This window comes from Octopus sinensis, linkage group LG27 (assembly GCF_006345805.1).
Source record: "Octopus sinensis linkage group LG27, ASM634580v1, whole genome shotgun sequence".
In the NCBI taxonomy this organism is placed as follows: Eukaryota; Metazoa; Mollusca; class Cephalopoda; order Octopoda; family Octopodidae; genus Octopus; species Octopus sinensis.
The window spans coordinates 4,463,635-4,487,219 of record NC_043023.1 but is presented as its reverse complement, the minus strand read 5'-3'; the positions used below and the strand labels follow the sequence as shown (position 1 = coordinate 4,487,219).

The window sequence follows — 23,585 nt, the reverse complement described above, 5'->3', positions numbered from 1 at the left end:
AAAGGATTATTAAGGCAGTGAACTGGCAGAGTCTTTGGTATGTTGAATAAAATCCTTGCCAGAATTTCTACTCAGAACACAAAGTAGACATTATACAAGACAATGACTGTGTGTGGGCTGGAAGCGACCTTGTGGAAGGCCCCACACCAAATGGCTGGACATGATTAAGGAAGATCTCCAGAGGCTCAAAGGCATTTTGGAGGATGTAGAGAGGCTTGCACAGGACCAGCAGTGATGGAGAGCACTGGAGGCTCTGGTCGGCTCTATGCACGATGTCACCCCTTGGGATGACCCCAGCCCCATCAAGTAACAGCAGGAGTTACTGCTGCTGTGTGTTTGCAAACTGCTCCAAACACACATTTAATGCCAAAGAAAAAAAAGCAAAAGCAACAAATAGCCAATTCGAATCTTTATCTTTCCAGCTGCTAACCTTATATAATGGCAGCTGCTGTGTGCTTGTATGCAACACACAAAGACAACAAACAAACAATTCAGAGCTAACAAATCACACTTTCACTTTATTATTATTATTATTATTCATTTCTGCACTTCTTTTTTGTTCTTCTTCTTCTTCTTCTTGGTTTCTTTCATTTCTTTCCTCTTCTGTTTCAGTTTCAGCTTTTTGTGTTTCAATCTCGATTCCCATTCCTTTCTATGTTTTATGTAAAGTTTCATTGCAACCTGTGCATCAATCACCTGCAAATGAGAGGAGAAACATATGCAAAAATATATCAGCTGGTTGATGTGGTGGTCATGTTTGGAACACCACTCATCATAAGAAAGTGGTTGGTTGTTGCCTTATCCGGGCACAGAACTGAGACTAAACAACAACTATAGCCACTAATACTAACTACTAAATTATACATTAGATAATGTATTCCTAGATACACTATGCTTGAATAAAAGATGGGATGGCCACACATGGAACATCTTTGATCATAGGCTTGCTGGATCAGAGATTAACCTGGAATGAAACAACTATACTATACATTAGGTAACGTAATCCTAGATACATTATGAATAAAAGCTAGAATGGTCACAGCTGGAATATCTTTGCTCATAGGTCAACCTTATGATCAGGGCTCACCTATAGTCACTAATATAATGTAGTCCTAGATACACTATGTCAGAATAAAACATGGGATGGTCACAAGTCTGATCGTAAGTACGCTGGAGTGAGACTATACATTAAATAACTGAGTCCTAGATGGACAATGTTCCAGCTCATCTGATCAACCTGCTTCGTGAACTTAACATACAAGTGGTTGAGTACTCCACAGACATACATACTCTTAACATAGTTCTCAAGGAAATTCAGCATGACACAAGATGTGACAAAACTGAACAAGATTTGCCAGCTGAGTTGACTAGAGCAACAGAAAAGATAAAGTGTCTTGCTCAAGAACACAACATACTGTTGGGAATTAAACTCACAACCTTATGATCAAGGGCTGAATACCCTAACCTCCAAGCTACATGCCTTTACACTACCTGGAGTGAAGCAAAAAACTCTTTTGCCCTCTCTCTTTCTCTCATTCATAAACAGAATTGTTTCTTAAAATCCTTACAGAATTATGAGATCCCTGCTGGATTGTGATTCCAAGAACCTCCTTTGCCAACATCTTCAGTGATGGAGTGTGACTGCGATTGAGTTTGCGGAAAGGTTTGTATTTAGTTGTATCTCGAATCAACTGCTTTGGGTGATCCATGTACAACACCTGGAATAAACATGAGAAAAAGAAGACTATGAATGCGGGACAGGACAGATCTTGTTGAGAAATCAGACGCTAATTAGCTTGAGATACTGATTGCAATAAACACTTATCTGTATCACCCAAATTGCCCACGGTAGTAGTAGGAGATAGATTAACACTTTAGTATTCAGATTACTGTCAAATGTAATGCTTGTTTATCCATATTGGTTGGAATTAATCATGCATTATCTTCTAGCTGTGAGACTTTAACGATGGTCTGAGAGGCTGGATCTGGCCAATTTGATCATCATTTAACGTCTGCTTTCCATGCTGGCATGGGTTGAATGGTTTGATTGAGAGCTGGCAAGCCAGAAGGCCACACCAGGCTCCAATCCAATCTGGCAAAGTTTCTACAGCTTGATGCCCTTCCTAATGCCAACCACTCCGAGAGTGTAGTGGGTGCATTTTACGTGCAATTCAAAACTTATGTAAACAAGACATTTCGACCACACTTGAATAGTACTTTTTATGTGCCACTAGCAATGGCCACACTTGAACGGTGCTTTTTACATGCCACTGGTACGGGACCAGTCAGCCGACACTGGCATTGACCACACTCGAATGGTGCTTTTTACATGCCACCGGCACTGACAACGATCACGTTCAAATGGTGCTAAATCATTAATCACAAGTGTAAAGCATAATGTTTTTAACCCTTTAATATTTAAGCCAGCTATATCCAGCTCAAATATTCTGCCTATTTTACATCCAATTTCTCACACTTATCCTACAATGTCATTCTAAAAATAAACAATTACATGCAAAAAAGAAAAGATGTCTATCTCAGATCTTCAAATCGGTCATTACTTTTGCACCAACCTGATAGATATAAGTTAAAAATGAATAAGCCAATGACTACGGAAATATTTATTCATTAACCCTTTCGTTACTGTATTTCTTTCAATTATTTCAAATATAACAAAGAATTTAGTAAAATAACTTAGTTACCATTAAGCTAGTGTTAGGAATGTAAATTGTGACAAAGATTTGGTAGAAGATTTTAATTCAAAACTTATGTAAACAAGACATTTCACGCCAGAGCCAGGTTAGTAACAAAAGGGTTAACATACTCCCCAAAGCTTTCATTGACCCCCATTTCAACAACCTTATAAATGCCTCACTTGTAAAATTCTGCAGATTTAGAACCAAAATCTATGAATCCAACTCATTTTCATCGTCTTCTCTTGTGGTTAACCTAAATCCATCAAAATGGTTCTGTAGTCCTCGGAACAAATGGTAATCAGAAGACGCAAGGTCAGGAAAATATGAAGAATGAGGCAGTATTTCCCAACCAAGTTCTTCCAAGAGAGTTTTGGTCAGTCAAGCTGTGTGAGGACGAGCATTATCCTTTTAACCAAGGATGCTCACCTTTGGCTCAGAACTGCTTTCAAACAACGAAACTGTTCACAGTAAAGATGAACATAAATTGCTTGGTTGTTGTCCAACAGTTCATAATGGATTACTCCTTTAATATCCCACCATATACTCAACATGATCTTCTTTAGATGAAGTCCTGCTCTCAGTTGTAGAACTGGCCATCCTCCTCAACTAATCTGAGAATGGCGGTGTTTAACATTATGGTGAAGAATCCACTTCTCATCACCTGTAACGAACCTGTCTAAAAATGTTGCTTGAAAGTGTCGTGAAAGCACGTAGCAAACTGTTGTCGATTCTCTGGAGACAGCTCATGAAGGACCCATTTTCCAGCCACTGAAACCTTTCCAATGTGTTTTAGCTGGCATACCACAGTTGCACGGGCCATGTTTAATTGTTCTGCAAGTTCTCTAGTGGTGACGGTAGGGTTCTCTGAAACAAGAGCTTCCAACATTTCGGAATCAAGTTTTTGTCGAACGACCCTCTTTTGGTTCTTCTTTCAAAGTGAAATCACCACTTCGGAAACAGGAAAACCACCTCCTGCAACTTCTTTCATTCACTAAATCATCCCCTTAAGTGCTCTGAACAGATCTTGCTGCCACACTTGCATTAACACCTTTATGAAACTTGTAGAGTAAACATTTCTTATGTGACCTTTAGATGGGACAAACATGGTGGTAAAATTTTCTGAGAATTATGGCCAGAAGAAAGAAAATAGTACAAATTAGACACAAGAGATATCTTAAAACTATAAGAGGTTCAAAAATTGATAAATTTGCTCTGAAACATTTTTTCTAGAAATCAGATATTACTTTTGCACCAATTTGATATATATATATACACATGTATATACATTTGTGTGTGTGTTTGTGTGTATATATATATATATCAATTTAATGCACAACCAAAAGAGCTACTAATAGTTTCATATTATTATAATATTTAAACAGGCATGTATGAAATACAACATGTATCTTAAAGCAATCTTTCATGCTCTATTTATGCATTTTTAGTAAAAAAGGAATAAAATAAGAAAAAAATAAAGAAGGTTGATGCAAAAAATGGAATAAGAAAAAAGAAGCAAAATCAAGAAAACTAATATCCTCATCTTCCCTGAAAGCTCATTAAATACAACTGTTATGGAACAAAATAACAAAAAACATGTCAAAATCCAGAGCAGGTGGTGCCCTCCAATATGATAAAAGAAACCTGTCCATGTGTCTAGACCTGCTAAAAATTTCAGATCTGGAATTAAGCAGTATGTTGGAATTGCTGAATCTAAAAAGAATATGAAATCTTTCTTCTACGCATAAGTTGCATTTCTCCACGATTCTCCACTTAATTGTATGTGGCGTTGAGTTGCTCTTCAAATTTCATACGTGGCTAGCCAACTTAGTTGCATTACTTTTATTGATGTCCCAGAAAAATAGGTGGTTGAATTTGCCCTCATATAAATCAATGTTTTCAAATGATTTAACTTGAAGTATAGCTGTAACTTCAGCCTCGTATATGACAGAGTTTATTATACACACATGGTCAAGTGGGCAAACTTCAGGGTCTCGACAGTTACAACCGGGAGTGGTCTCTTGGTGATTTTTACAAGTTATAATGTCCTTCATATTGGGGAAACAGCTGTATATTTTATATTGAGCATCTGTTAAAAATTTTCCTGTATTTATGATTTATTGGAAAATGTTTATCTAAAAGATATATGTGGGAGAGGGGTATACACACACACTGGAAGATATATGTTCATGGTATTATGCAGTGGAATTGAACCTGAAATTATCTTATTGTAAACTGATATGCCCTGTGCCAATAGAAGTTAATGTGGGTTTCTAGTGAGCCCCTATATTGGAGACTCAAACTCACCTTGAAGTCATTGTGTAACGCATGGCCCACCAGTATACGATCCTTGATGAAATCACCAACATCTTTCTGTACAGTTTTGAAGTCTGCACCTGAAGAGAAATACAAAGAGAGGCAATGTACATTTGTTATAATTATTTAATCCCCAGGTTGAAAATAACTGCAGAATGAATAGATTTAATGTTACAGCAAAGATATTCCATTTTCACTAATTTAAAAGAGCAAATGAATTAGCAGGGAACCTGAGGAAGTAGTAGACCAAGGAAGATGTGGGATGAGGTGGTAAAATGCGATTTTCAGATGTTGAGTCTCTCGGAGGCAATGACAAGTGACTGAGACTTCGAGTAATTTGCTGTGCTTGAGATGACACATCAAGCTAAGTGAAATTGCAATCATGACTAGTGCCTACGACATATAAAAGACATCCAGTGCACTCTATGGAATGGATGGCATTAGGAAGGATATCGAGCTGTAGAAACCAGGCCAAAACAAACAGGAACCTGATGCAGCTTACCATCTCGTCAAACTGTCCAACCCATGCCAGCATGGAAAATGAATGTTGAATGATGATGAAAGTCTGAAAGACGCCTGTCTTGTATAGGCTAGATTCATGTGACAAACCTATGAATCATGTGACCAAATCAAACTATTTTAAATTATATATATATATATATATATATATATATATATATATATATATATATATATATGAGGTGGTGCTGGAAAGTTCCTGGTTTTGAGTAAAAGAAAATACAGGAAAATCAGTTAATTATGATTTTATTCAACATGTTGCCCTCTCAGAGTCACACACTTATTGCAGCAGTCCTTCAGTTTCTAAGCTCTGTCAAAGAACTCAGGAGGTTGAGCCTTCAACCAGGCCTTTTGCAATACCCTTAAAACCAGAAACTTTTCTGCACCCCCTTGTATATAAGGCAAGGTGGGAGAATCATTGGCATTCCATCCATTGTTACATTCTAAGTTCAGATTCCGCCAAGGCTGACTTTGCCTGACATCCTTTCGGGGCCAATGAACTAATTACCAGTTGAGCACTGGGGTCAATCTAATTAACTTTCCCTTCCTCTGGAATTGCTGACCTTGTGACAAAATTTGAAATCATCAGGGTGGCAAGCTGACAGAATCATTGGTATGCCAGGCAAAAAGTTTAGTGACATGTTACTCATCTTTACGTTCTGAGTTCAAATTCCACTGATGTCAGTTTTGGCTTTCATTCTTTTGGAATTATTAAAATAAACACCAGTTGATCAAAATTGCTGAAATTTGAAATTAATAATATATATGAAATTAGGTACAGGCATGGTTGTGTTGCAAGAAGCTTGCTTCCCAACAATATGGTTCCAGGTTCAGTCCCACTGAGTGGATTTGGTAGATGGAAACTAAAAGAAGCCCATCGTGTGTATATGTGTTTGTCTCCCACCACCACTTGATAACTGGTGTTGGTGAGTTTATGTTCCCATACGTTAACAGTTCAGCAAAAAAAAAAAAAGAGCAATGGAATAAGTACTGAACTTAAAAAATAATAATTACAGAGGTTGGCTCCAGCATAGCCACAGCCTAATAACTGAAACAAGTAAAAAAACAAAAGAAAACATATATGTATGTATTTATGCCAAATTGAATATGAATAATGATTATGCACATGTGTGTGTGTGTCTGTCTGTGTGTGTGTGTGTGTCTGTCTGTCTGTGTGTGTATGTGTGTCTGTATTTCATTGTCTTCAAATTGTGTGATGGTTGCAAGCAGTGTCATTCATTTCTCATATCCTGTGAGAAATATGTCTGGCTTTAGCAAAATATTAGCTTGCTTGGAAACGTGTGTGGATTGGTGACAGAAAATCTGCCTCAATAAACTCCATCCAACACAAGCAACCATGGATGTAAAACTAGTGACAATGATATATGTGTGTCTGTATGTATGTATGTGTGTGTGTGTATGTATATGTTTGTATCCCCAATATCGCTTGACAACCGATGCTGGTGTGTTTACATCCCCGGAAAGTAGCGGTTCGGCAAAAGAGATCGATAGAATAAGTACTAGGCTTACAAAGAATAAGTCCTGGGGTCGATTTGCTCGACTAAAGTCAGTGCTCCAGCATGGCCACAGTCAAATGACCGAAACAAATAAATATATATATATATATATATATATATATATATATGTGTGTGTGTGTAAGAAGGACCTAAATCCTTCAAAAGGATGTTAAACATCCAAGTCCACTGGTTCAAACCAAAGCAAGGAATATATATATAAAAAATATATATATATATTCAATATCAGTACACTGAGACAGAAGTGTAAGTGTTGCTTTATTCCAAGTTGGTACATATATCCAGTAAAAACTCTACAAGTTGTTTTCAAGCCTAATTAATTAAAAACAAAATGAAATATAATCCTTTTCAAATCACAAATTAGGCTTTTCTTTTAATGCAATTTTTTTTTATTGTGGCTTATTTTAATACAATATTTGTGTGTACATTTTCATAAATATTTGTCTGAATAGAATTCTACGCATGTGTAAAATGTCGGATGAAAGTGATACATTAGAAGCAAATCAAAATATTGTCCGAAAATGACTTCAATATTGTGTGACCCAACCTAGTTGCTGAGGTTATTTTAGTTGTAAAAAAGAGTTGTTGAGTCAAAAACATAGTTTATTTGGTAAATAGATAATAAGCAGCTTTCGTTATTATAATATACATGTGACTAATTCGGAGAAACATTACAAATGCTACCACAAGAAAAGAAAGGGCCGAACACAAGCACAAACATAAAGAAGGAAGGAGAGAAAAAGGAAAATGAAATAAATAAAACTGAAACCCCAAACCACCAAACAAAAAATAGAAAACTCAAATATGGAGGCTCCAATGGAATCTGAAACCCAAGAGGGGAGGAGAAATTTGGAGTGTACTTGAGGACCTGCAAATTTTACCTGCAAATTTTACCTGCAAGGCAAATGTTGGCATGGGGAAGACAGTACAAACTGCCGATTTGTTCACCCAAGATTGAGCCAAAACTACAGGGGCCTTAAGGAGAAATACTTCCCTGAGGAAAGACACCAATTGCCTCCAAAGAAAAAAAATATACAAATGTAGTGCGCTCGTCAGAGGTTATGCGCAATGCAGCAGCTGTGCAAGAGTCTCTTTTGTGCATGGCGCAAAAGATTGTGCAGCAGCCAACCTGGCTACATTAAGTCGAAAATACTATTTACTTGTTTAAGCATTGTACTAGATAAATTGTGAAAATAACTCAAATAGTTCAAATACTAAGAAATAAGCATACTTAATTTGATTTATTCGAAATAATTTACGAACATGTATGGGTTATTTCACTCGGCTATATATAAGGATCCCTTTCAAGAGCGAATGGGTTATTTCCCTTGGATGTTTAAAAATAATATATTAGTTACATGTAGTAAACATAAGAATCCTTTCCAGGGGCCCTGTCAGCTATTTTTTCAGCCTATATATATATACGAGGGACATTCAATAAGTAATGCCTCTGACCCACTTGCAGTTGTTTGATCTAGCTGAAATTTTGCATGTGCAATCATTTATATCTCTATAGATTAAGTGGCATATTATAGCTCTGAATTAATTGTGGTTTCTGATTTACAGGTGTTTGAACCGAGTCAAGTGTGAAATGGAGCCTGTTGAGTGTCGAGCAGTGATCCGGTTTTTGTATTTGAAAGGACGCACCCCACGGGAGACTTTTGATGAAATGAAAGTAACTTATGGTGATGATGCCCCATCATATGACCTTGTAAAACGCTGGCATCATGAATTCAAACATGGTCGGAACTCTGTGGAAACAGCTCCCAGATCTGGTCGCCCCCTTCTGCCATTGATGAGGCATCTGTCCATCAAGTTGAGGCTGCCATTTTGGAAGATCAACGCATAATTATTCGCCAAATAGCCCACGAGGTCAAGATTAGTACCGGGTCTGTGGAAACTATCATTCATGACCATTTGCATATGCAAAAGGTGTCTGCCAGATGGATTCCCAGGTTGCTTACGCCTTTCCAGAAGCAAGAACGCGTCGAGTGCTCGAGGGTGAATTTGGAGATGTGCCAAGAAGATGAGTCAAAATTTTTCAAAAGACTGATTACACAGGATGAAACCTGGGTCCATCATGATGATCCAGAGACCAAAGCCCAGTCAATGCAGTGGAAGCACTGTGACTCAACCCCTCCAAAGAAGGCAAGGGTGCAGCCCTCCGCTGGCAAGGTCATGCTCACAGTCTTCTGGGACCAGGACGGAGTAATGATGACAGATTTCCTGGCAAAGGGTACCACAATTACAGGAGCCTATTATGCTTCACTTTTGAGGAAATTAAGAGAAGTTATCAAAATCAAGAGGCGGGGCAAGATCAGCAAAGGCATCCTCCTCCTGCAGGACAACGCTCCGGTCCACAACTCACTTGTCGCCAGATCAGAAGCACAGGCGTATGGCTATGAACTCCTCCCCATCCCCCCTACTTTCCTGACCTTGCACCCTCTGATTTTCACCTCTTCCCAATCATGAAGTGGTTTTTGAAAGGAAAGCGTTTCCCAGATGATGCAACCTTGATTTCTGAAGTCACGTTGAGGTTGGAGGACCAAGCTGGGTTCTTCTACAAAAACGGTCTCCAGAGCCACATCAAATGATGTGAGAAATGCGTAACTCTTGGTAGTTCCTATGTAGAAAAAGACTAATAACTGTGCCAAGTTTCGTTGCTCTACTGCTATGGGAAGTGGGTCAGGGGCATTACTTATTGAACGCCCCTTGTATATACATATTTATACCTACATATATAGATATATATATATATATATACATCATCATCGTTTAACGTCCACTTTCCATGCTAGCATGGGTTGGACGATTTGACTGAGGACTGGCAAGCCAGATGGCTGCACCAGGATCCAATCTGATCTGGCAGAGTTTCTACAGCTGGATGTCCCTCCTAACGCCAACCACTCCCAGAGTGTAGTGGGTGCTTTTACGTGCCACCGGTACGAGATACATATTATATATATATATATATATATATATACACACACACACATACACATATATACATATATATATATATATATATTCATGTAACTACGTGTGTATCGTTGGCTATTTTCTTCCTCCGTCTTCCCTTCTTTTGGACTTTCCTCTATTTCTGAAAAAACGCTTTGTTCAAAACGTAAAATCCTCTTTCTTTCCTTTCCTGAATGTCCATTTTCAGATCCATATTTACCCTTCCATCTAGATTTATAAGCCCAAAAATTCACTCCATAATTGCCCACAGGCATATGGCGTAGTGGTTAAGAGTCGGGCTACTAACCCCAAGATTCCAAGTTTGATTCCAGGCAGTGAACTGAATAATAATGATGATAATAATAATAATAACATCGAAAAATACCTTAGGGATGAGAACCCATGTTTGAAATTTCCCCAAGACACCTGATGATGGCTGGAGGGTATATCAGCTGAAATGTTGTGTTAACAACAAACAAGATGAGGACAAATATCCATCAAATGTAAATAATGAAATGAGAGAAGAACCTACTTAAATAGTAAATACAAAGGGTGAAATTATAAGTTAATCAAATTAAATAAAACATCCTTAAAAGACCTACTTATTTAAAATTTTTAATCACACATTTATTCCTATAACACAAAAAAAATCCTCTTTCCCATTTTGAATTTAAGTTTTCTTCTAGAAAATAAAATCAAAACAAATTCTTCAGAACAAAGAGGACAGAACTTATTACCAATCCTATAGGCTGGAGCTGTCCCTAAAATGTCTCATTCAATAAAGAACATTTTATCATGATCTTTAAGATTCCAGATGAAATCACTGAGACTGGTAGAAAAAGCCCTATTTCTGTTCCTAAAGGAATGGTAATGATTCAAAACCCTTTTCATATTATAATTAGCAAAAGAAACTAATATAAAAGTAATCATTACCCTCAGAAATGATTTTAGTGTGATAAACTACTTCTTTACATTTACAAAAATTTCTAAATAAACAATTTTCTTTGTTTCTACAATCACAAAGAGAATTTCCAGCCCTACTCAAGCCTTCAACAACTGAATTAATATTAAGCAAAAATAGCTACCCTCCTCATTATTACTAAAACTTAGATTTGAATGAAAACCATCACTACCACCCTGGCTAATGGAAAAATCAATAACATTAGCATCCAAGCAATTGATCTCACTAATATTAAGATAAAAAACAGATAATTTCTTCTCATTAATAGAAGAAATAATCTGAGATAAATTCTGATAAATCGAAAAGGAAACCTGAAGAGATCTCAGATTCAAAATCTCATAGTATCTACTTTTTTTATTAAAATGTTTCAAAAATAATTTATAAACAGCCCCAACTAAGTTATTTTTTAATTAACCAGCAAAGGGGATAATACACCATATAATGTTATTCTTGTCCCAAACTACATTAGAATGACCTAAATCCTTATAGGACCAACTTAAAATTATTACCTTTTAGCATGTAATTACATTTATATTTATGAACATTAGTAACTGGGATTAAAGGATTATTTCTCTTTGTTCTTACGCGCATTTTCAGATCCATATTTACCCTTCCGTCTAGATTTAGAATATTCAAAATCAAGTCCATATTCATTATTAATAAGGTTCAATTGATCAATATAATCAGGGCTAGAAATAGCAAGGTATTCAATTTTCCTATTGTAACCAGACTTATTGAAATAAAGTAAAGTCTACACTTCTATTTTTCCTATCCTTATTATACTTTTTATTTATGCGTGTGTGTGTGTGTGTATAGGGGGTTGACAAAAAAGTCATTTCTTTTTTTGCAAATAGATAGTCACGATTTTTTTTAATGACTTTTGTCAATGATTTTTTGCCTTTTGATATTTATTAGCCGTTAGTTTTAGCTTACTTTAGAAGCATATATTGCTGCACATAATTTTGTTTACAGCTATTAGCTCACTAACAACATTAACATGGAGTGCAAAAATGAACATTTTCGCCGTATTTTGCTTTATTGTTTCCATAAAGGCAGGAAAGCTGCTGAGGCTCACAAAGGGATATGTAAAGTTTATAGTGTTGACTGCTAAACAGAATGCACAAGTCAGAAATGGTTTTAAAAATTCTGTTCTGGAGATTTTCACACAATTTTTCTGGAGATTTTTCACAACATACTGAAGTTGATGATGCCATAATTGAATCTGATTGTCATATTGCAAAGAGTTGAAATGTATCACACACAACAATTCTGAAAATCTGAAAGGCAGATTGTATGATGCCTTGTGTGCAAACAGCTACACAGCAGTGAAACATGGGCTGTGACCACCTAGGACATGTGTAGGTTTGTAAGAAATGAAGCTAGCATGATTCGCTGGATGGGCACTGTCAGTGTGCATGTGCAACAGAGTGTAAATGTCTTGAAAAGTTGGGCATAAGGGGCATCAGATGTGGTGTACAAGAGAGACGACTTCACTGGTATGGTCATGTGATGCATATGGATGAGGACAGCTGTGTAAAGAAGTGTCACACCCTAACAGTGGAGGGAACCTATTGAAGAGGTAGACCCAGGAAGACATGGGATGAGGTAGTGAAGCATGATCTTTGAATGTTGGGCCTCACAGAGGCAATGACTAATAACCAAGGCCTTTGGCAATATGCCAGGCTTGAGAAGAACCATCAAGACAAGTGAAATCGTAGTCATGGTTACATGCTCTTTAATGCAAGAGTGACTGTTTTTGTTCACAGTAGAAAATAAAAAAAAAGTAAGTTCAGTTTCAAAGCTTGATTACCCTCGTGATTAGTATATAAACAATGAAAATGGTGTCAAAAAATGGAAGTTTAGCCTTGTTCTGAATCGAAAGTAGCGTGTTAGAGCTGAAAGTACTAGAAATAAACTTAGTGTTGCCGTAGATCTGGTCAACTGAACAGCCTGCTCATGCAAGTGGTCAAGCACTCCATAAACACTTGTACCCATAACATAGTTTGTCTCAGTGAGATTCAACATGTCACATAGAATGTGGCAAACTCAGTTCTGCCAGCAGAGTTGACTGAAGCAACAAAAAATAAAGTGTCTTACTCAAAGATACTCAATTCCTGTCACCAGGAATTGAACTCACAACCTGACGACTGTAAGCCAAATACTCGAAACACTAAGCCACAAGCATTCACTAAAGAATACTTTACATTTGTACTGAGTCCTGTAATTTATCATTTCTGATGAATTAACAAAGACTTATATGAACAAATATGTCCATAATCATCATTTAATATCCACCTTTCATGCCTTTCACTTGTTTCAGCCACCTTGTTATTCTTTCTTTTTTTTCTTTTGTTAAGCCTAGTACTTGTTTATAAATATTTATAAATTGATTTCTGGTGTTAGTAGGATTTAAGATGTCCATGTTAAGTCACCAGATACAACCACGGCACGGTTCGGATTACAGGAGACCAGAATATTTGAAAGAATATTTGAAGTCGATAAACTCATGTTACAGTGCATGTAGAGGAATTAATTGTTATTTTAACAGAACATGCTTCAATATTATTATTAAAATATGACAAGTCATCTATTAACGAAGAACATAGTTTGGATTATACACACACATTTATACTACCACCTTTTACATGATCATGAAAAATATGGAAGCTATTGTAGCCAGATATATACTCTTTTACTTGTTTCAGTCATTTGACTGTGGCCATGCCTGAGCACCGCCTTTAGTCGAGCAAATCGACCCCGGGACTTATTCTTTGTAAGCCCAGTACTTATTCTATCGGTCTCTTTTGCCGAACCGCTAAGTGACAGGGACGTAAACACACCAGCATCGGTTGTCAAGCAATGCTAGGGGGACAAACAGACAGACAAACACACACACACATATATATATACATATATACAACAGGCTTCTTTCAGTTTCCGTCTACCAAATCCACTCACAAGGCATTGGTCGGCCCGGGGCTATAGCAGAAGACACTTGCCCAAGATGCCACGCAGTGGGACTGAACCCGGAACCATGTGGTTGGTTAGCAAGCTACTTACCACACAGCCACTCCTGCGCCTATATCTGCACTATTGTTTATACTAAACCAAGTTTCAGAAAATACAAGAATTTCAGCCATTTTACATAAATTTTTTAAGTAAATAAGAATTCGTCAATATTTTTATTAAGTGAACACATATTAAAAAGGGTTAAAAGAAAATTATATATAGTTTTAGAATGTAAATCCTTAAAAGTTTGAAAGTTATAACGTTATACCTTATTATGCTAAATGGGTCAATATTTTCAGGTGTAGCCATTATTGATTCTGTTTATCATGAGACAGTGTCATGATCTCATTCTTTGCATTAAATTCTTTAGCTGGAATATCAACAATTTTTGCTATTGAAGTGTCAGCTGAGAGTAACTGAAGTATATATTCAGTCTTCAGGTCTCGAGTATGACTTTTTGTTGATCATACAATTCTTTCATGCTACTGGATCTGACTTTTGGTGTACTTTTTTTTTTTTTTTTTTTGAAAATCTGAATTGCGTTGAAGTTTGTTCAAGAAATTGGGGTTGGGTCAGGTAGTTGACCCTCATTCTCATGCTGTCGCTTATTTATAGGAAGTAATTGGGGATCTGCAAGAGGCTGAGATTTGGAGCAGTCAATTTGTTAGTTAGGGAACCAGTGCTGTGTCTTTCAGAATTTTGGAGATTTGAAAAATCTTAGCCAAAGGAGAGGAAATGGAGCCCGTGTTGATATCCAGTAGTCTGTTTGATTTTAGTAGGTGATACTTTTTATTTTTTTATTTTTTGACCTCCTACCAACTCGCCCAAATCAGCCAAGCTGAATCTGACTTTTTTAATGCAATTTCTGAAAAAAATTGTTTTTTGTAATCTTCATTTATTGTAATCGATAAAAAAAAATATTCAATGTAAATTGGATTAATAAATTTATTTATTCATTTATTTACTATTCTTCATCTTTTGCCAAACCACTAATTATGGGGATGTAAACACACCAACACTGGTTGTCAAGCAGTGGTTGGGGAACAAACACAAAGACACACACATATGGCAGACTTCTTTCAGTTTCAGTCTACTAAATCCACTCACAAGGCTTTGGTAAGCCCAAAATTACAGAATACATTTGCCCAAGATGCCAAATAGTGGGACTGAACATGTGGTTGGGACGCAAAGTTCTCACCACACATATATATATGTATTCTTTTCTCATTTACTTGTTTCAGACTGTGACCAAGCTGGGGCACCACCTTGAAGAATTTTGGCCAAATGAACTTAATTTTTAAAGTCTATTGGTCTCTTTTGCTGAACTGTGAAGTTAAGGTGCATGTAAACACACCACCATTGGCTGTCATGTGGTGGGGAACACACACACACACACACACATGACTGCTGTAACACTAACACCACCACCCCAACAAACAAAAAAGTGTGTAAACTCACCATCCTTGAGTAAATTGGGTGTGATTCCACTAAAACGTGTTCGATAATCTGTAATCTCTGCCATAGGTTTCACATATTTATCATAAAGACAATGTCCATACTGGTTGACCACAGATACTCGAGCCAGCATATCATCATTACCTGATTCACCAGTGCCAACCATTTCACAGTCAACTGCCACACATGTTGTCACCCTGGAAACAATAATAATTGTATTAAGAATTATTTCTAATGCATGAATATGACCAAAATTCTGTGAGAAGGAAACAATTGATTATGTCAATGCCAGTGCTTCACTGCTACTTACCCAAGAGTAACGAAAGATAAAGTTAGTCTTAAGACTTCTACTATAATTCTATTTACATACAGGATGTTTTATAGGAATATTAATTCTACCCCAGAATTTCATTGTTACTTTATTTCATCAAAGGATGAAAGGTAAAGTTAGTTTTAGTTTTCTATTATATTACTATTCACATCTAGGATGTTTTATAGAAATATTAAATTTACCCCAGTATTTCACTGCTACTTTATTTTAACTACTCTCAAAAGAATGAAAGGTAAAGTCAGTGTTAGCCCTCCATCGTAATTACATTCACACCAAAGGTGCTTTTAGAAAGATACTAAATTCACCCCAGTAGAATGAAAGGCAACCTGAATAATGTGTGTGTGAGAGAGAGAAATTATAAGTTTTATCTTATAATTGCCACCTTCTCTCTCTTGCTCCCTCTGACTCGGGTAACCGTGTATCTCCTCTACAGCAAGACACCTGTTTCTGTCCCTCTGTCACACTCTAATCTCTCATTTCCTGGCACAAAGCCACTTCTTCCCATACCGAAAGATACCTGTTGTTTACATTTGTATTTGTGTACCATTTCTCCATTTTTTTTTGCCGTCCTTGTTTCCATATACATTCACTGTTTTCTTCAAAGGAATCTACTGCTCTTAGCTTAGATTTTCCTTGGGCTGCCCAGATTGGGGCAGTCTCAAGTATAACCAGCTGAAACTGCAAAGATAATCTACAACTCGACTGAGGAAAGAAAACTTTGAATGACCTGTCCTTGTTTTTTCATGTCCCTTTTTGTATCATCCAACTGTCTGGATGTTTTGTTGTCGCCTGTCACGTTCTTGTCCCATTTTTTGTATTCTTTTTTACATACATGTAGCAGTGTACTTACACTTTGGTCTCTTATATGTAAGTACATATGTATGTATATGTGTATGTGTGTGTGTGCGTGTGTGTCTATATATATATATGTATAAAATTTTGTATGACTCATTTATTCTTTCTTTCAGCCCCTTCACATTTACTCCGCTCTTTCCACTCTTCTTTCACTCTCCCTCTCTCACATTTCCTAGCTTTCTCTTCATTCTCACCTTCCCACCTCTTTCCCTTCACTCTGTCACTTTTTCTTTTTCTCTCATCCCTCCCTAATTCTTTTATCCCTCTGCCTCTACCTCTCTCCTCTCTATCCACGTGATCGCTATTCGGTCAAGCCTAACCTTTCTTCCTTGGTTCAACTACCATCCGTTCAACATCTATATTCCTTCCCATACCTGTCATCTCTTATGTCCCTGCCATAAGGCTTCACTTCCACACACCCAGCTTAATTTAATTTGTCCTTAGTCGAAAGACACCTGAGAAATGAGGAGAGAGTGAGTAAAGTATTATGAGGGAAGCAGATTTATTGTTGTGCGAAGATGGTGGAGAAGGGGGTGACATAGGGAGCAGTGTTGTGGGAAGCGAGGATGAAGGAGTAGGAAAAAGAAAAAGGGGTTATATATACTGACTTGCTGGAAGCAGTGGCTTGCATCAGCTTCATCTCAGACTCAATAGGTTCATCACAAAGGGCTGCAGATTCAATCAGTGCCTCATCTACATCATCAAACCAGATATCAGCTTTTCTGAAAGGTAAAACAAAAACATCAATAACAACTGTTTCTAATTTAGGAAGAAGAACAGCAATTTTAAGGGGAAGGGTTTATTGATTACATCAAGCCAGAACTAGACTGGTATTTTATTTCATTGACGGCTCCCATGCCAGTGCCATGTAGTAAGGAATCTGTGTCAGCTCCATGTAAACGAGCACCTGTACCACTGTCATGTAAAAAGGACCTGGACCTGTGCTGGCATCACGTAAAAAAAGCATTCGTGCTGGTGTCACATAAAATGGACCCTGTGCCAGTGCCACATAAAGAGCATATCATGTCAGCACCTGTGCTGGTGCCACATAAAAGAGCATCCATACTGGTTCCACATAAAAAGCACTCGTGCTGGCACCATGTAAAAAGCCCTGGCAATGGTGCCACACGAAAGCACCCAGCAGTCTGCAAAGTGGTTGGCATTGGGAAGGACATCAAACCATAGAAACTATGTCAAAACAGATAGTTGGGGTAGCTCTCTGGCTTACCAATTCCTATCAAACCATCCAACCCATGCCAGCATGGAAAATGGACATCAAATGATAATGATGATGACTCCAGAAAAGATGGACGAAAAGTAAAGTTGACCTTGACAGGATTTGAACTCAAAACTTAAAGAGCCAGAACAACTGCTACAAAATGCTTTTTTCTTTGGTCTAGTGATTAAAGCACTAGGCAATGCAAAGCACCCCTCCACACACACACAATTCTATTTCTGAAACCAGATCACCATTACCTTCCTCTGCAGCTCTATTGACCCAAATACCTGGGAGACAATTACCAAGGATCACCCAAAGTGATGGCATGTCATCATCAAGGGAACGGACCAAAGAGAAAATAACAGATGGCAAGAGGCAGGGATCAGACACAAAGAGTGACTCGCACTTCCTCGTTCCCTGCCAACCCTCTCCTGTGATAAATTCCCCTGGCTCTTCTATATCAAGAGAAAATGTGGCCAAAAGGGGGCTGAGAATGCTGGATCCACAGGACTGACACAGGGAATAACCCGGAATGTACCAAGGACTATGAGGTCAGAACAACAGACAGCAGACTTCCAATGTATCTGTGGTTGGAAATTCGCCTCTGAAAAAGGAATGAAGATTCATCCAACAAAAATGAAATGTGCCACCAAAACGCAGAAGTAGCACACTGCGAATGCAGAGAAGACATTAGGAGACCAAAACCAGGTCACAAAACAGTGCTGAGGACACCCAAGAAAATGAATCTACAGTGGGAGTGCAATCCCAAGAGGCACAAAGCAAGATAGCCAAGAATCAAATTCTCTCCAATGAGCAGTGAAGGAGCATGGGAGCCTTGAAGTATGACAAGCAACTAGGCTTCTGGTGAAATAATGTACAGTATTTGCAGAGAGCATTTTGGTGTTAAAGAAGAGAAGAGCAACCAACCAACCAGAAAGAATAAGTGGCAGATGGAATCCATAAGACAGAGAAAGAAGTGCCTGAAGAAACAAATGCAGATCTCTTCCTGAGAAGGAAGATCTGTTGAAGATTTGGAAAGACCTCAAAGAAAAGCACAGCTCCCTCAGCAGAGCAGAATACCCGAGGAAAAGAAGACTTAAACAGTAAAAAGAGCAAGACCAGCTATTCAGTAAGCCATTCAAATATGCTAAGAGCCTCTTTGATCAATCATAGTCAGGTGTACTGGATATTGAGAAAGAGTCTCTTGAAGTTCACCTCAGGAAGATGTATTCCAGCCCTAAACAACTACAACCATTTGACCATAATACAAACCCGGTGTGACCAAATCGTCCTGGGGCGGAATTCAACAACAAGTCTCCAACACATACTGAAGTCAGGAAAGTTGTCAATAAGGAAAAGAACAAGTCAAATGGCAAATGGCATACCATATCTCTTGTATAAGAAATGCCTAAATATGCTGAAATGGTTGCATGAAAGGCTTGCACTGGTTTAGAAGAATAAGATGGTCCCTCGTCAATGGATGAAGGCAGATGGAGTGTACATATCAAAAAAACAAAGACTCAAAAGGAATCAACCGGTTCCAACCAATTTCACTCAATGTTGAAGGGAAGATATTCTTCTCAATAATGGCTCTCAGACTGATCAATTATCTACTTCATAATCGCTATGTAGACACATCTGTTCAGAAGGGTGGTGTGCCAGGCTGGAGGCCTTGAACATGGCAGCATGATCTAGGAAGCTATTCAGAAGACAAGAGAGAATAAGACTGACCTTGATAGAGTCTGGTTAGACGTAGCAAACGCATGTGGCTCTGTTCCTCATCAGATGGCACTCTAGATACATCATGTACCAATAGAAATACACAAAATGCTGGATTCCTACTTCTCGGAGTTTCAGATGCAGTTCAGCATCGACAGATATACAACTGCCTGAGCTAGATTGGAGGTTGGAATTGCGATGGGTTGTGCAGTGTCACCAATACTATTTGTGATGGTGACACATACTTCTCAGGGTTGTAGAAAGCAAAGCAAGAGCAGCAGATCTTGGCAATGGATGTAAGATGCCACCCTTGAAAGCCTGCATGGACAACACTATTATTCTTGCATCAAAGGAGACAGAAACCCAGAATCTGCTCAACTGGACAAGTTGATAGTCTGGTGCAGAATAGCTTTCAAACCCAAGAAATCTAGGAGCCTTTCCCTAAGAAGATGGAAAATAAAGGAAGATATTAGCTTCAAAGTTGGCAACCAAAAGATTCCCACTGTATCTGAGTAGCCAGTGAAAAGTCTTAGAAAGTGGTATGACAAGACCTTGAAAGATGAAGGAAACAGCCAAGACTGTAGAGGAGGGTCTACTCAAGATCAACAAGCATCCTCTGCCCAGCAAATGCAATGTCTAGTGTCTTCAGCATATGCTGATACCAATGTTGCTATGGCCCCTCCTAATGTACAAAATTGCAATTTCAGCAGTGAAAGCAATGAAAACAAAAACAGGTCCACCAGAAAGTGGCTTGGTGTACCCATGGAGTCCGACTGAGGCAAAACTGAGACTGCCTCTCAAACCTTTAGTCAAAGAGTACAGGGCGGAGAAAAGAAGACGCAACTAAAGCTCAAAAACTCCAAAGATGGCATGGTTAGGTCAGTGCAGCCTAAAGACAGGAAGGAAGTGGAAAGTCACGGGTGCAATTGATGATGCTGAAAAGAATCTGAAGACCAAAGAAATGATGGAGGTTACTCAGACAGGAAGGCAAGGACTGGGCAATACCAATGTGCAGGCAAAGTCCAAAGGGATCTTGTGATAGAGGAGGTTAGGAGTGAAGAGGAAAGAAACAGGTATGTGAAAATCTCAGTAGGGGCAATGGACAACCTGGGATGCAGCAATGCAGAAGTCTCTCACAAAGAATGACATGTGGCACACGGCACCACTCAGGCTGAGTTTCATAATAAGAGCAACTTATGACCAGCTTCCTTCAAGCACCAACTTTTTAACATGGGGCACGGAAGACATGTCAATATGTCCCCTGTGCAAGGATAAATCCCAGTCAGTGGACCATGTCCTGAGTTCCTGATGGCAGATACACATGGAAGCACAAGAATACTGGAAGAATTGACCACTTCAATCTGGAACTAAATGCAGTGGGATACAACCAAAAGTGGCCTTCATAACCAAAGAAGGAAAGGAGTGGGTTGGCACAAAGGGATATGAATTTGAACAGGAGGAAACCTACTTGGAGGCAAGGATTCTTGGGAAATTGCTGCAGACATCAGTGAGAAGTGCAAGAACTACCCAAGGTGATTCTCACTGAATTGTCATATGAGAACTGCACAGAAGAGCAGCACATTTTTGAGATAAGCAAATATGGTGAGCTGGCAAAGCAGCTGAGGAGTGAGGGTTACCATTGTTCTGTGAAACCAGTTGAAGTTGGATCACAAGGATTCGTGGCTGCATCAACCTGTTGGACCTGGTGATGGATTCCATTGGTTATTTACAGGAATAGAAGGAAGAAGGGAACTGGATCTTTCGTCAGCTAGAGTGGCCTGTGTGCTTGCCTTGTGGTCCTTGGCCTGAACAGCCACCTCAGCCAGTGGTACCCTTCACACCCATCAGGACGAAGAGGCTTAATCACTCACTACAGATCTGCTACTCAGATATGATTTAATGAATGATTCTGCCAATTTAACACCCTAAAAAGAATTTCTAATTTAAGGTATGGGACCAATACATAACTAGTATTTTATTTTATTAACTCCAAAAGGAAGAGAGGCAAAGTTAACTTCCACAGTATATGAATTCAGAACATGAAGAAATACTACAATGCATTTTCTTGAAGACTAAAAATCAATCCATAGCCTTGTTCATGTGATACAATCATTGTGAAGAAAGCAGACAAAACGCTGAAAAACTACCCCTTAAAATTTCAGATTGCAAGGATCTGGAAGATGAAGTCTGTAAAGACTGTACCTGTGATAATTGATGCATTTGGGACTATCATCATCATCATCTTCATCATTTATAGCCCGTTTTCCAAGCTGGTATGTGTTGAACAGTTTGACAGGAGCTGAAATGGCCAGGATCCACACCAGGCTTCAGTCTATTTTGGTTTGGCTCCTTCAGCTGGATACCCTTCCTAATACCAACCACTTTACAGAGTGTTTTGGGTGCTTTTCACATGATACCATCACATGTGCCTTTTTTTACATGAGATGAGTGCTTTTTATGTGGCACCAACACTCACAAGGACACAAGACAAGGATCTCTCAGCTGAGAGTGATAAAATAGACAAATGGAATGTCCTGGTTTGCCTCTTAGGAATAAGGAAGATCATCAGAAGGGTTTTGATGGTGTGTATGTATGTGTGTGTATATATATATATATATATATATATATATATATATCATCATCATCATCATCATCGTTTAGCGTCCGTTTTCCATGCTAGCATGGGTTGGACGGTTCTACTGGGGTCTGTGAAGCCAGAAGGCTTCATCAGGCCCAGTCAAATCTGGCAGTGTTTCTACGGCTGGATGCCCTTCCTAACGCCAACCACTCCGTGAGTGTAGTGGGTGCTTTTTACGTGCCACCCGCACTGGTGCCAGACAGAGCTGGCAAACGGCCACGAACGGATGGTGCTTTTTATGAGTTTACGAAAAAAGCAGAAGATGAAGACAGGTGGTGTACAAAACAAACAGATGTATTAGTATAACACTCAGGAATAGAAAAAGTACAAACATATGTGTATGTTTGAGAGTGTGTGTGTATATTTGTATGTATGAATATTCCTGTGTTAGGTGTATACGTATTTATTCCCTATAAATTAATAATAATTTTTTCCTTCATATATTTGTTTCTTATTCATTTTTGAATGTCTCCCCTGAGCTGGGCAATTTTTGAGAGGGAGATTTTTTTTGAATAAATCATATATGTTCAAATATTGAATCAATTTAAATATAGTTTTATTTAGCTAGAAGCTTCTAATAATATATTTTTTCATTTTCAATATAAATAAGTATACGTCTGACTCTCTATGGCTTTTTTCTGTTAGTGAATGTGTTGTTTATATCTGCTAGACACACGTGTTTTTGTTTACATTATGTTTCATCTTGATCTTTTACTATTTTTTAAATATAACTGTTAGAAGGAAGAAGGGAACTGGAACTTTCGTCAGCTAGAGTGGCCTGGTGGACTGAAACACGGACCTGGGAACAAAAGAACCCAAATTCAAATCATACTGGAGACGAGATTTTGGAAAGTAGAAGGAGGACACCTACGAGTCATGACCTGGGTGGGCCCAGCTCCCATAGAGTGCATAGTTATAGTTTTTTTGCATAAATAGACTTAGTAGTAGTGGTAGTAGTAGTAGCAGTAATAGTAGTGTTATTCATAATAATAACAATAATGAAGAGCTGACAAAAGGATTGAAGATGGTAGAAGACAATACAGTACAGGGGTAACATAAAATAAAAACCATAAAAAAGAGAAATAAAAAGAAGAGATTCCAAATAACATATTTCAAAGAGATTTCCAATCATAAACCTGCATCTCAATGCATTGCTTCAGCAAATCACCCATCAGAGTGGAATAGGCTTGTAAATTGGTCTTTTTACTAGGAAGCCAAGAATAAATATATTCGGGACAGTTGATATTTACAGAAAATTAGGTGAAGAAAATCTGGAGGATAACTTTTATCTTTTACTTATTTCAGTTATTTGACTGCAGCCATGCTGGAGCACCACCTTGAAGGGTTTTTAGCTGAACAAATTGACCCCAGGATTAA

The 23,585-nt window shown here is 38.1% G+C and overlaps 1 protein-coding gene across 2 annotated transcripts in view; it reads right to left on the bottom strand.

Moving 5' to 3' along the window:
• Positions 1–397: 397 nt before the first annotated feature.
• LOC115225328 (RNA exonuclease 4) overlaps positions 398–23,585 on the bottom strand; it is a 37,008-nt gene continuing 13,820 nt past the window's right edge. For both annotated transcript variants that reach the window (XM_036513996.1, XM_029796278.2), the window contains 5 exons: positions 17,241–17,354; positions 15,450–15,643; positions 5,001–5,089; positions 1,569–1,718; positions 398–696 (listed from right to left, as the gene is read on the bottom strand). In XM_036513996.1, the coding sequence (XP_036369889.1) occupies positions 538–696; positions 1,569–1,718; positions 5,001–5,089; positions 15,450–15,643; positions 17,241–17,354 (706 nt within the window). In that variant the 3' untranslated portion in view covers positions 398–537. The remainder of the gene's footprint in view (positions 697–1,568; positions 1,719–5,000; positions 5,090–15,449; positions 15,644–17,240; positions 17,355–23,585) is intronic.